This window comes from Panthera leo, chromosome C2, assembly GCF_018350215.1.
Source record: "Panthera leo isolate Ple1 chromosome C2, P.leo_Ple1_pat1.1, whole genome shotgun sequence".
Lineage (NCBI taxonomy): Eukaryota > Metazoa > Chordata > Mammalia > Carnivora > Felidae > Panthera > Panthera leo.
The window spans coordinates 149,181,062-149,195,986 of record NC_056687.1 but is presented as its reverse complement, the minus strand read 5'-3'; the positions used below and the strand labels follow the sequence as shown (position 1 = coordinate 149,195,986).

Here is a 14,925-nt window from a genome sequence, read left to right as displayed (position 1 = left end):
TTGAACAAAGAAAAAGAAAATCTTAGCAATCAGGTAATATGATGATGATGATAATGACGATGATTGTTTTGTTTCACATAAGAAACTGAGATATGAGGAAGTAAATCGGTCAAGTGCCAAGGAGGGGGCTGAGATATAAACCCAGGCAGCTTGGATCACACCCCATGGGGCAGGTACCACTTGAGTTGAACCTCGAAAGAGGAGGAGGTTATTGACAGGCAGTCAGTGGATGAAGGGGGAGGAGGACAGGCAGGGATGAAGTATGTCCTGGACAAGGGAAAGAGCATGACCAAGAGCAAAAACGGGATGAGCTCATTACAGGCAGCGACAAGCAGGTGAACAGGCATATTTGTGGCCACGAGCATTTCTATGGCCCACAAGCTATGAATGGTTGTTACGTTTCTAGATGCTTGGGAGCTGGAGGGGGGGGGGGGGAATCAAAGAATATTTTATCACGTATGAAACAGCATGAAATTCAAATTTCAGTTTTTATAAGTTTTATTGAAACACAACCATTCTCATTCATTTACACGCGGTCTCTGGCTGCTTTTACGCTGCAATGGCAGAGCTGAGTAGCTGCAACAGGGTCCATATGGCCAGCAATGCCTAAAATATTTACTATCTGGCCTTTTATAGAAAGTTTGCCAAGCGTTGCTCTAGGTGACTGGGTGCTACTAAGGGGCTGATTAGGCAAAATGATGTCATTACCAGCTTTCTGTTTTTACAATGTTTATTCGGGTTACAGTGAAGAGGATGGGCTGGAAACAAAAAGGAGGATCAGTTAGCTGATAATGACGACTCTCAAAATATGAGGCGATCAACACGAAGCAGGAGTAAATGGGAAAAGGAAAAGGAGAAATATCAGTGAGTTATATCCGTAGGATTTCAAAATCTACTGGATCCAGGGGAGAAAGAGAAGAAATACACAATGACACCAGGTACTTGATGTGTCCTACCTGGAGGCTACCACCATGACCACGACCAGAAAAATGCACATCACAGCGAGCAACCTCACTCATAGAGCACTGCCCACCCGTGCACTCGATGTAGTGAGTGCTTTACCTCTCACTTACCATGGTGGTCATGATTAAGGTGAGGTAGGAATGAGTAACCTTGTTCTAAAGAGAAGAAAACTAACATTGAACTTTATCCAAGGTAACACAGCACATTAGTTTCCAAGTTCATGATGTGAACTGCTCTAAGATACTATAATACACAGAGGGAAAAGCTACTCTGGATAAGAAAATGAATTACATTCTGAAAGAAGAGCGACAAGTAGAATGAGGGCAGAAACCCCAAGGCACACCATCATTTCAAGATGTGGCAGGAAGGAAACATCTCAGTGGTGTCCATCTTCAAAGAATGTAGGAAGCAAGGAGATCAATGGGGTGGAATGGAAGAGAGTCAAAAAGAACAGTTTAATACCCTGTTCAGATCTTAGGGTCAGTCCCAGTTTCCAAAAATTATACTGTATTATACTGAATAACTCCCCACACTCATTTCAGGAAGCTGTTTCTTTTTTTTTTTTTTAATTTAATTTAATTTAAATTTTAGTTAACATACAGCACAATATTGGTTTCAGGAGTAGAATTCAGTGATTCATCACTTACATACAACACCCAGTGATCATCACAAGTGTCCCTCTTAATGCTCAACGCCCATCTAGCCCATCTCCCACCCATCTCCCTCCATCAACCCTCAGTTTGTTCTCTATCATTAAAAGTCTCTTGTGGTTTGTTTCCCTTTCTCCTTTTTTTCCCTCTTCCTGTACGTTCACATGTTTTGTTTCTTAAATTTCTTAAATTCTTAAATTCCACAAATGAGTGAAATCATATGGTATTTTTCTTTCTCTGATGGACTTATTTCACTTAGCATAATACTTTCCACCTAACAAACAAACAAACAAACAGAGTAATGATCAACTTGAAGCCACTGAACCAAAGGCTACCTTGCTGACCTTGAAAACCACAAGATAGGTTATGGATTGCCATTAATGTTAATGTTTTATTTATTTATTTGAGAGAGAGACAGAGACAGAGACAGAGAAAGCGTGCAAACAGGGAAGGGGCAGAGAGAGAGGGAGACAGAGAATCCCAAGCAGGCTCTGCACTGTCAACACAGAGCCCGATGCAGGGCTCCAACCCATGAACCATGAGACCATGACCTGAACCTAAATCAAGAGTCCGATGCTCAATCAAATGAGCCCTCCCAGGTGTCCCAACATTAATGTTTAATAAGAACCACCAGCCTATATGAGTATGTGTGTTAAACAAATAGGTGGTTTTTCCTGATTATAGAAAATAATTATTAAAAATCATATTAGAGCCACCTAAGTGGCTCAGTCGATTTAGTGTCCAACTCTTGATTTTGGTTCTGGCCATGATCCCAGGGTTGTGGGATTGAGCCCCTCCATCAGGCTCCGTGCTTAGCATGGATTAGATTCTCTTAAGATTCTCTTTCTCTCCCTCTTTCCCTCTCCTCCACTTGCAGACTAAAAAAAAGAGAAAAAAAAAAAAAAAACACCAACGTATAAATAGTTTAAAAATCGTATTAAGGGGCACCTGGATGGCTCGGTGAGTTAAGCGTCCAACTCTTGGTTTCAGCTCATGATCTCATGGTTTGTGGGTTTGAGTTCCATGTCAGGTTCTACACTCACAGCACAGAGCCTGCTTGGGATTCTCCGTTTCCCTCTCTCTCTGCCCCTTCCCCTCTCGTACTCTCTCTCTCTCAAAAATAAATAAAACAAACATTAAAAAAAAAAAACCCGGACTATCATAGGATCCAGCAATTCCACTTCTGGGTATTTATTCAAAGAAAACGAAAACACTCATTTGAAGATATCTGCACCCTCATGTTCAACACAGCACTCTTTACAATAGCCAAGATACAAAAGCACAAGTGTTCATTGAGAGATAAATGGATAAAGATGTGGTGTATACACACACACACACACACACACACACACACACACACACACACACATAGACATACGGTGGAATATTTAAAAGTTCAGCCATTAAAAAAGAAATAAAGATCTTGCCACTTCTGACAATATGGATGGACCTTGAGGGCATTATGGTAACTAAAATAAGTCAGACAAAGGTGATTTCTATATGATCTCACTTAAATTTAGAACCTAAACAAAACAAACAAAACACACAAAACCAAGCTCACGGACACAGAGAAAAGATTGGTGGTTGCCAGAGGTGAGGGTCGGGCAGGTATAGGAGAAATGTGTGAACTGTTTTGAGTTTTTTATAGTTTAAATAAATTGAATATAAGCAAACAAATGGAAAAAGAACAAGGTAGGAGGATCTACTCTACCAGTTAAAGTTTATTATAAAACTTCAATATAACATAGTATTGGTATTAGCTTATAAAACCTCCTACAGGGGCGCCTGGGTGGCGCAGTCGGTTAAGCGTCCGACTTCAGCCAGGTCACGATCTCGCGGTCCGTGAGTTCGAGCCCCGCGTCAGGCTCTGGGCTGATGGCTCGGAGCCTGGAGCCTGTTTCCGATTCTGTGTCTCCCTCTCTCTCTGCCCCTCCCCCGTTCATGCTCTGTCTCTCTCTGTCCCAAAAATAAAATAAAAAACGTTGAAAAAAAAAAAAAAAAAATTTAAAAAAAAAAATAAATAAATAAAAAAAAAAAAAAAAAAATAAAACCTCCTACAAATCAAATTGTAGGAAAATCTTAATTTTACATAGCTATTTATATAAAATTATTTATGTGAAATACAGAAATAGAGGAGCATAAAATATAGTATTTTATTGAATGTTACCTTTGGGAAAAATAGAAAATTATATTACATTACAACGAAAATATTGCAATCGCAGTGCTATAAAAAAAATCATTAATAAGGGGCGCCTGGAGAGCTCAGTCGGTTAAGCGTCCAACTCTGGATCGGCTCAGGTTATGATCTCATGCTTCATGAGTTCGAGCCTGGCATCGGGCTCTGCCCTGGCAGTGTGGAGCCTGATTGGGATTCTCTCTCTCTCTCTCTCTCTCTCTCTCTCCCCCTCTCTGTCCCTCCCCACTGCGCTCCTGCGCTCTCTTTCAAAGTAATAAACTTAAAAAACTCATTAGTAAGTTCTGATGTATTAGTTGCTTTTTTTTTTTTCTATTCATATAAGGCATAGGATCAACCTCATCTGGAAAATAACAGCTACCATTTCTTGTGCATGTACTCCGTCCCTTGCAGTCACACCTCATTTAATGCCTAAGGACACTTACAGAGGGAGACACTGAAACACAGGTTGGTGAAGCAATTTTCTGACAGCCACTCTCAAAGCCCATAATGGATCTGGCATCAGAACTGGCATCTGCCTAATTTAAGATATATTACAGCAGAATAGAGGGTGGGAAGAAATGGTCAACTCATACCACACACACTGCGGCTCACTAAGAACATCTCCCCACATCATTAAATACTCACTGAAGATATGAACTCTTGGACCTTCATAGTTTTCTAACCTACAATGTATTGAGCTCATCCTATATTGATGGATCCTATAACAAGGACCCACTTTCTACTAGTATGCACTAGGGGCGGAAAAAAAAAAAACAAATGTAGTGGTTAAGGGATCACTTCAAAGGAGTTCAAATCTCACTCAATTGTCCTAGCTCTGGGATCCTGGATAAGTACATCAACTCCAAGCTTTACTTTCTTTGTACGTTATATCACTGCCTACCTACCTCATTTCATGAGGGTGAGGAGTAAATGTGAAGCATCCAGCCCTGTCTGGAACATAAAAAGCTCTTTGAACACAGATACTAGCTATCTTTATTTTCACTGTGGTTTTAAATAATGTGTCAGTGGGCATTCTTATATATAAATATTTGTGCATATCTTTTACTGTTTTCTTAATATATGTTCCTAGAAGTGGAATCAAAGGATATTTAAGGTTTAATACATATTGACAGTTTGCATGTCACAAAAGATGTACTAATTTATGAAAGAGTACATTTCACTAGACTCGCAACAAGTGCTATTAAAAAAAATTGAGGGCATCTGGGTGGCTCAGTCAGTTAAGTGTCCGACTCTTGATCTCAGCTCGAGTCATGATCTCACGATATGGGAGTTCGAGCCCTGCAGCAGCACAGAGCCTGCTTGGGAATCTCTCTCCGCCCCTCCCCCACACATCAAAAATAAACATTAAAAAAAAAACTCTACCAATATCATCTTTTTATTATCTTAATGGAATTGTCTTGAATACTAATTAGGGTTACTTTTTTTCATATGTACTGTCAGGAATGCCCTCTTCATACCCTTTGTCCATTTTCCCCTTGGGCTACCTGACTTCAGAATTTCAAGATAACTAATGAAGTCTGTCCCTAAAAGCTGACCATGTTGTTTACTTTGTAAACAGTTGCATTAAGCTGGATTTATGACTCCAAGCAGACAGAAAAAAATGCACACACAAAAAACTGGTACATTTTGAGGGTATGAGGTGTCTCAGAGGCATTTACCTCATTGAAAAGCCACAGTTAGTCTCCTTCACTGCCTGGGGTTTTTTCCTACGTAACACTCTATGGCAAAGAATCCTAAGTGATAACACATGTTCGAGATGGCAATAGAACTGTGCCAAGAAAGTCACAGAACATTTGAAACTCAGACCACTGTTTAGTCTGGCAGCTCTCACACTCTTTAATTCCATCACAAAGGCCCCTTCTGTACAGCAAACACTGCAATATATTCTGACCAATAACTGTCATCACATAAAATCAAAAGACTTGATAAGGAGGAGGACTCGGGTGTTGAGACACGAGAAATAAACTGGGAGTCTGTGCTTTATGCCTCATGTTACATTCCATGCATCCCGGCTTCACGTCGTTCTCTGGAGTTGACAGTGACGGGGTACACAATACATTCACAGAGAGCACGGCTTTATCAAGAGTAGATAAACAACAACAAAAATGAGCCTGTACTGCAAGTACTGTGTTATTTCTGAACTGGTAAATTACCTTAGTAAATCGCCACAGCAGTGAAAACACTAAAACGGAACTCTGATGCGAATATCTGCCAAATGTTACCAAGGGATTGATTCCTTCAGACTTTAGAAGGTACAGTGATCCTACCAAGAGACTTGGTTTAGCTATTATTTCTACGCGGATGGTTTTTCTGGCTGTAAAAACCAAATAATAAGGGCTTGCAAATTAACCGTATGATTCATAAAGAGACCCAATAACCATATAAACACGCAATATAAGGGCGCCATAGAAATGCTTTATAGCAAGACGGCACTATCTTCCCCCTTTGCCACTGTGTTCAGTGCTGCACATTTTAACACCATCAGAAACAAAATAAATGTGTTTTACAAGGACAAAAGAGCCAGAAGGCATTAAGTGGTAAGTCAAAAATCAAAGAAGCCAATCAGGAGTTGGAAACTCCCACCAAGCAAAGACAAATAAGTATCTATCAGCCAAAATACACCTATCTGACATTAATATTCTAGTCCAAGGCAACTGGTTCAACTGTCATCTCTACACATCCCTTAACGAACCAATCAAATAAAGATGTTAATCTGATGTGAAACAGACAAGTAATTTAAAGACTATGCCTTTTAAATCCTGAAGATAATGACGCCTATGATGGCTGGATGGAGAACTGGAAACCTGTTTATCATGGCAGAAAATAAAGCCGAATGCTTTGATGCCACACCCGATGTGTACGTGAGAAGCCAAGTATTGCACTGAAGGGTATCAATGTTTAGACGGCTGATGGCCTTGAAGGCTTGCGAAGGACAGGTCTGCCCGGTGCCACCGTAACAGCCATCTACTCGTGGGCACTGCCTCTCCCACCCCGCACTATGAAGTGGCACACAGGCCACTTCAAGCTTTCACCTCCCCACTGAACAAGCTGCAAAAGCTCACTGTACACTCACACACACACAACTGTTTACAAAAACCCCACAGAAAGCTTGCTCTCTACGACTCAGTCATTTCTCTTAGAATTCCTACTCAATCGAAGAGCCTGCGGCGGAACCAAGCCCAAAGCTCTACTGCTCAGGTTTGTAATCTCGCCCCGGAATTTACATCACGCTCTGACAGCCCAGGTTAGACCTCCCGCAGTCAAGTAACGATTTGAGTACCATGACTTTCACACTGCTTCCGTGTCACCTCCACAATGACCCCAGAGTTTGCGGAACAGTCTCTGGCCCTGTCTAGAGGTCCAACAAGCCTAGGGCTGTTGACAGTGAGGAAGTGAGGAGAAGATAATTAGGGATGTGTGGGCTGCCGGCACTGCCCACTCCTCCAGGGCTCGGCCAAGCTTCGCTAGGAAACACACGGACAGTCACAGCCCCAAAGTCTGGCCCCAGATGCGTAAGTCTGAGCAAATAATGAGCCGATGATAAAATATGGCCAAGGGCACAGTACAACTGAGCTCTAATGCACATGCTAGGTTTGTATGTAGCAAGCGAACTAGATGACACTCACTTTAAGCAGGAATCCAGGGACAATGTGTAGGAATGCCCCAATAACATATACAACCCTTAATGCATAAAAAACACTGCCCCTGAAGCCCAGAAAACCAAGGCTACAACCCACTTCTCGAAGAAGGGTTCCAGAGAAGACTGAGATCCCCAAACAGGTGAGTCCCTCTGTCCTGAGAGGGCTAAAAATAAACAATAATTCCAAACACACTTAAATAGTTTATTAAGGAAAATGTATAACACTTTTTTCCACAGGGAAAGTAATTATTACTCAATCGTTTTAAAGGCAAGAGTGAAGAGAGGAACTCATAAAAATAATGGTCACCACAAAAAAATTTTTCAGTGGCCACAGTCCCATTTTTACTATCTATCTTAAAGTAGGAAACAATAGTAACAGATGACAACAGCCCCAAACAGAAATATATAAACAAGTCTTCAAGTACGATATTAGTATTGTTTTCAGAAATATTCTCAAAACGGGAACATATAACATAGTTTCCAGTTATCCAAATAGAGATCCAATTCCTTGACCTCATCGCTTCCAAACACTTTTCTTATCCTGCCCTCACACACCCGGTTTCTACAGGTTTAGGAGACTACTGACGGCAAACACCTCAAAAGTCTCACTCGCAAGCCTCCCAAAAGCAGAAGGCCACTTCCTAACTCCCCCGCTCAATGACCCCTCCAGGCTTGCAGGGGTTCCATTACTTCTCCCTTAGCAAATACCGCAGGGGACACCCCCTAGGGGCAAGGACGTCTGTGGAGTAATCCACTACTTACCCTCTTGCTTCATCGTTTTTACCCTTCTCCAGAGATCAAGAGTCAGGCCAACTTCTCCAGGAAAGGGACTGAAGTGAAGTACTTGTGGCTCTGCAGGCCACGTGGGCTCTTTCAAAACTGCTCAGCTGTGCCACCGTAACGCAGAAGCAGCCACAGACAATAAACAAGGCCCAGTGGCTGTGTTCTGATATTATATTTACAAAAGCAGGTGGGCTGGATTTGGCCCATAAACTGTAGTCAACCAGCCTCTGCACTAGCTCATTCTCGTCCACACAGGAATGTCTCTAAAAGATGGCTCATCTTAAAAAGAGCAAGTTCCTTAAAAACAAGAAGTTCCTGGGACCCCACATCTCCTTCCAGCTCCCCATTTTTCAGCTCCCCTTAATAGCAAAACTCTCTCTAGAACTACTGAGGCTCCCCGTCTCGCCTTCATCATCCCCTCCTCGAGGAACTCCGCCAGGCTTTTGCCCCACATGCCACTGAAAATGACCCCGAGGAAGCTACTCCTGTGGCCTCTATAATGGTCCCTTCTCCATCCTCATCTGACTGACACTCTCGGGAGCATGTGACACTGGGGAGTTTTCCCTTCCTCTGAAAGTCTCCGGAAATCCGAGGCCTGTTTCTCTACTAATGAAGGTAGCATTAACACAGCCAGGCACCTCCCTTCCCTGGGAAGGGAAGCTCTGAGCACCGTCTCGAAAACAGCGGGCCCCAACCCATCACCCCCATTCTCTAACCCTGCTTTCTGCTCTTTATGCCATTTGTATCACTAGCTGAAATTATGATTTTTTTTTATCGATCTCCTTGTTTATCGTCTGTGATCCCCATGGAATCATCAGCTTCATGAAAACTAGGACCGTGTCTGTTCTACCTCAGTGAACACAACTATTTGTGAGATGACTCAAGGAATCAATGAATATTAAATTTCATGCAGAAAGAAAAATATCAAAGCTTACTCTGCCCTGAAATTCCCTAATGTTATGATGGAAATAAACTGCAAAACGTTAGGGTCACCTGGGTGATTCAGCTGGTAGAGCATCCGACTCTTGGTTTCAGCTCAGGTCACGATCTCACACTTTGAGGGATCGAGCCCTGTGTCAGGCTTCATGCTGACAGTACTCAGCCTGCTTGGGATCTTCTCTCTCTCTCTCTCCCTCCCTCTCCCCCTCCTCTGCTCATGCTCTCTCTCAAAATAAATAAATAAACTTAAAAAAAAAAAAAAACCTGCAAAACTTCAAGAGATTCTGTGGAGAACCAAAAAAGAAGCAAATGGATTTTCCTGTGGGCAAGTAAGGAAATATTTCAAGGAAAAATGTTAGGTGTTGTTGTGTTAAAGACGATGAGATCTCTGAACATCTATTTAAATCCAGAAGGGAGGAACTGTGAATTATCGTTGATTGTAGCCCCCAAAATACCAGGGGCCGCCGTGACTAAACACTTCAACTTCTGACACGACATGCAGTGAGTGGCTCAATTCTGGGTGCCATGTGGCCAGAGACATCAGCACGTGGGACTCTCAGCCAGGCGCTGCCTGCGTCTCTATAAGGAAAGCTGTCACTGAGCCCGTGCAAGTCGGACAGGAAAACTGGAATGAAGAAGTCTCCAGCATATGGGCTGCTGGGAGAATATTCAAAAGACCAAGTTGTTTCTAACAAAAGAGCCGAACTGTCCCAGTGGACCCAACTGAACCTCACACAATAAGGATAAGCAATGAAATATTTACCAACTCGCCATGAACTTAGGATAAAGCTCTGTGGTCGTAAGCAAGATAATGGAAGAAAATAAGCAGAAGTACATACTTCCACCTGTAGCAGACAAAAAATCACTCAAGAGTTTCTTTCTTTCTGAAAACATAACGTCCAAACAGATTTTGACTACGGTTGATTTTCCTCACACATCACCAAGGAAAAGAGAATGCCTTGGGTAAGCTCCTAAGGTTTTAGGTTGGTGTTCTTCCCTAATTCTATCAAAAACAGAATGCTGGGGTGGGACGAGAGAAGTAATTTCATGGTGACTCCATGCGTGCTAACAAAGACTTAACATTTGTACAGGGGATATGGTGATGACTTATAGCATGATTCACATAATAAGGAGGGGTTTCAACCCAGTCAGTATGGTTTAAGTCACCAGCACAGGAGGGTTCCAAACCTCGGAGAATGAGGAAAGGAAGAGGTTCAACAGAACCAGGAACCAGGATCATATTATTAACCAGAATTGTGCCAGGAGCTGCCACGGTAATAAAAATCAGAGGCGTGCCAGAACCTGGTGACCACGGCAGAGGGAAACAAAGGAGAATGATGCATTTGTGATTAACAGACCCACGTGACAGTGAGGGCGACTGTGTTGAGCAGCTGGACCACTCTCGTAAGTAAACGTGATACGGTGAAACTTAACGCGGTAGGACTCCAAAGCCCACTGTGATATCCGCTTGAGTCTGTTCTTAAAAGTGGCTCTGCTGGGGACTATAGACAGCAATGGCCCAGGAAGTCGGATCCAAAACCTGATCTTCTTCAAACTGTCTTGGGGTTTGGGGCATACAAATTCCCTCTGGGACCTCATTTCCCCCACGTGTAAAATGGGCATATTAGCCCAGTACACTAATCATGTCTTTTTATTCCGTATTTTTGTTTCTTTCGCATCTTGAGGCCTTGCTAACTCCAGAGGGAATGCCTCTCCCAGGGCCAACTACTTCTCAGAGACAGCAAACAAGAGAGCTTGCCTTTCCGCTGACTTTGAACTTGCCCTTCCTATTCAAACCAGCCAATCCAGAGTGAAGCAGCACTAACCACCTCCTTTAAGGCTCTCTTCCACTCCGGGCCTATACTCCCAGGTACTGGACCAGAGCTGGGCCCCCTTCACTCCAGGGCCAGGAACCTGATGACGAGAGGTAGCCCCTACACCCCTAAGGCCTGGTGAAATTATTCAAACTAGTCCATCCTAAACCTGCTCAGCCCTTCCTTCATTTGTAAACTATAAGAAGGGCTCTTTGTCCCCATTTTCTTCTAACTTCCTCTGCCCCTTGACTGACCCCGTTGCATCCAAAGGTGACCACCTTCAGCGTGGTGTGCCCCCACCTTTGGATCTGTGACGATAACAAGCTATCTTTTCAAGGGCAGTTTTCTCCTAATCTGTGGACCTCACCACACCTGAATAAGAAAAATATACATATACATTTTAAAACACCCAGATCATCTCCAAATTCCCATAACATCCCTGAAATTCTAGTATTTCTATATTCATTTGAATAAAGACCCTCCCCCAAAAAAGTTTTATTCCTTTAGATCAGGGGTCAGGAAATATTGTGTGAAAAGGGCTAGAAAGTATCCAAGGCTTTGCCCGACACCAGGACTCCGTCTCATACGCACCTGTGTTTGTATGTACGTTTCACAAATCTTTACAAACATCAACACCACTCTTACCTCACAGGCCGCGCAAAAACAGGCTGCAAGCTGACTGGCGCTGTGGACCACACTTGGCCAATCTCTGCGTGAGGTGACAAGGGTAAGTCAACAGACCTAAGGACATCTTGTGAAACACAAAAGGCTGTATTGAAACCCCCTCAGATTGAACCCTGCTCTGCAATACACAACGGGGAGCGGGGGGGTCGCTATTCGCAAAAGTGTACAATAAACTCCAACTGGCTTCCTTCAATGTAAATGTCACACCAAAAAAGTAAACTGAAACCACCCACTTTAGATTGCAAGGTGCTATTCTACTATCAGTTTTCAAAGACCGCTAACAACCACTAGCAGGTGGAAGAAAAAGCACCTTCCCGGAAAATATAAAATGCCAAACTTTCTAAGCGCAAAACAAAATTTTATGCTTGTAACTGTTAAAAGGATAATCTCAGTGGAAGTACACAAAATACCCCATCAAAGTTGATCACTGGGACAAATTTAATTTCCGAATTCTTTTCAACTCATATTTAAGTACCAGTAATATACACGCTGAACGAGTGTGCAACACAATAATCCCAAATCAAGGCAGAGAGAATGGAAAACAAAAAAATAAAGCTCTTGATTCAAGAAACCGATGAAAGGAGCCAACTCAAAATCGCTCAGTATTTTATTTTAAATCTTCTGAGCTTGCTTTAACCCCTGAAATGACTGTACTTTAGTAAGAAGTGTTGATATGTCCTCAAGTTGAACAAGTGGATGGGAACACTAGGACATGGGCTATGTCCACAAAAGAGGCAAGAGACCATGAAAATGGACGCTCAAAGGCTCAGAGCCTGTTGGAGAGACCCCGGGTTTTATTCTGTGGGTGCTAGTAAAGAATAAATGGGAAAGCCACAGAAGAGTGACCCTAGGATGGAAACGGGAGGCGCACAGACTCAGAGATTGACTTACTTCTCACGGTCAGGCTTTCTGACATCCATAGGCAACCCGAGAAGCAGGAAATTATTTCTGGGGAAATCAATTCATTCTAAGGTTAACAATAAAGTTTCACTGTATTACATCGTTATTTCACTTGCTGATATTTCATGAGAGGAAATATTTAGCTGTGTAAATTCAGCTATTTGACGGGGCAACAAACACCCAACTGGCTTATTTTAACAACATGGAAACCTCTCAAACATCCCTGACGCTTCTGATGATTCGGGCTTTTAGTTTTACCAGGCTATAAAATTTAAATGATGATGGATCAGAATATGGCAAAAACAAATGTCATTAAGAAGATAAATTAGGTGGGGCGCCTGGGTGGCGCAGTCGGTTAAGCGTCCGACTTCAGCCAGGTCACGATCTCACGGCCCGTGAGTTCGAGCCCCGCGTCAGGCTCTGGGCTGATGGCTCGGAGCCTGGAGCCTGTTTCCGATTCTGTGTCTCCCTCTCTCTCTGCCCCTCCCCCGTTCATGCTCTGTCTCTCTCTGTCCCAAAAATAAATAAAAAAAAACGTTGAAAAAAAAAAATTAAAAAAAAAAAAAGAAGATAAATTAGGGGCTCCTGGGTGTCTCAGTCAGTAAAGTGTTCAACTCTAGAATATGGTTCAGGTCAAGATCTCACGGTTTGTGGGCTGGAGCCTCACATCAGCCTCTGTGCTGACAAGGAACCCACTTGGGATTCTCTCTCTCCCTCCCTCTCTGCTCCTCTCCCTCTCATATACACTCTCTCAATCGCTCTCACTCTCTCTCGAACACATAAACTTAAATGTGTGTGTGTGTGTGTGTGTGTGTGTGTGTGTGTGTGTGTGTATATATATAAATTAAAAGGCAAATACATATGGATATGGAAGCCATCTAGTACCAGGGGACATCCTCTGTGGCTTTGACAGTTCTGTTATGTAATGTCAAACTAATAAGACTGCCCCAGTCAGTCTCTCTTACCAAAAAACTCTTTTTCTTCCTATTCTTTGTAGGGTGTTGGAGCTCTGGTTTCAATTGGTGTCACCAAACATTTCACTCTACTGTCAAAGGGGATTCTTTTCTTTAGGAGTACTTCCTTCGCTATACCTACCTCTAATCATATGAAAAGGAGGAGGAGTAAGGAGAAAGAGGGGGAGGGAGAAGAAAAGAGGGAACTCTTAACACAGCATTTTCTGTGGACCAGATGCTAATATTACCCCTATTTTCCAGATGAGGGAACTTAGGAACAAACAGGTTAAGAAATTTGGCCAAAATCATACAACTACTTGGGTTAAATTCCTTTTTTTTTTTAACGTTTATTTATTTTTGAGAAGAGAGAGACAGAGCATGAGCAGGGGAGGAGAAGGAGACACAGAATCTGAAACAGGCTCCAGGCTCTGAGCTGTCAGCACAGAGCCCAGATGCGGGGCTTGAACTCACGGACCGTGAGCCAAAGTTGGATGCTTAACCGACTGAGCCACCCAGGCGCCCCAACTTGGGTTAAATTCTTTTAGAAGCTCCCATAACCTTCTGGACATGACTGTACCTTTGAAATCATTACACTGTTTTATAAAAGCCTACTGATAAATGGCTCCTCCACTAAATCCTTAGCACCTTGAAGGTGAGAACTTTACCTCTTATCTTTGCATCATTCAATAGTTGCCGAATCAATTTTTGATGAACGAACGAATGAACAAATGAACCAAAAACCAGTGAGGGAAGTCCCCTGAAGCTCAATGACTGTAAAGGCAGAAGAATTTTTCACTGAAGGCTATACTGTGGATTCACTGTGAATTTCATTTAAGAGATCACAAAATTTCCATTCTTCTAAAGGCATTTTTGTGAATCTTGCCATAAAAGAAACAGCTCTAACATTTTTTGAGCTAACTAAAATGACAGTTCTTAGATACAGAGCATAAACAACTTTTTGCAATTCAGGATAAGAGCTCAATATTGTTCCAAAAGAACTCAAGAAGTTAAAATTCAATTTGTTTGCTAAGGAAGATTTGCTGCAAGCTAATTAGCTCTTAATGGAAACAAGCTCCTGGGGTATAGCTCTCCCTGAGACCAATGGTTTGGGGCAACCTACCATAACATTAAGGAGAGAGAAAAGGGCAGAGCTCAGGGGAGTTAACATATTCCTTCTGATAGCAAAATTGGACCAACATGGTAAACAATTTACCTTTCTCCTATAAACCCAGGAACAAACTAGATTTACAGGCCAATGGTATTAAAAAAAAAAAAAAAAAAAGTCAGGGTCAGGTACAACGCAGCTTTGATCATGCTCTTGTCCCTTATTTGAAGGAACAATAAATTCTCAATTGTACTCTGACTAAGCCTTTGAAGACCTCTTTATCCACTAAGAATCCTA

General features: G+C 42.4%; 1 protein-coding gene across 16 annotated transcripts in view; it reads right to left on the bottom strand.

Annotated features, from left to right (window-relative positions):
- The window catches only part of ULK4 (unc-51 like kinase 4), a 570,273-nt gene that overhangs the window by 313,080 nt on the left and 242,268 nt on the right, over nt 1-14,925 (bottom strand). Inside the window, exon 31 of one of the 16 annotated variants that reach the window (XM_042954285.1) lies at nt 12,543-12,618. The exons of the other annotated variants lie outside the window; for them this stretch is intronic. Coding sequence (XP_042810219.1) covers nt 12,558-12,618 — 61 coding nt within the window. The 3' untranslated portion in view covers nt 12,543-12,557. Of the gene's footprint in view, nt 1-12,542; nt 12,619-14,925 lie in introns of those variants that run through there. 16 annotated transcript variants of the gene reach the window in all.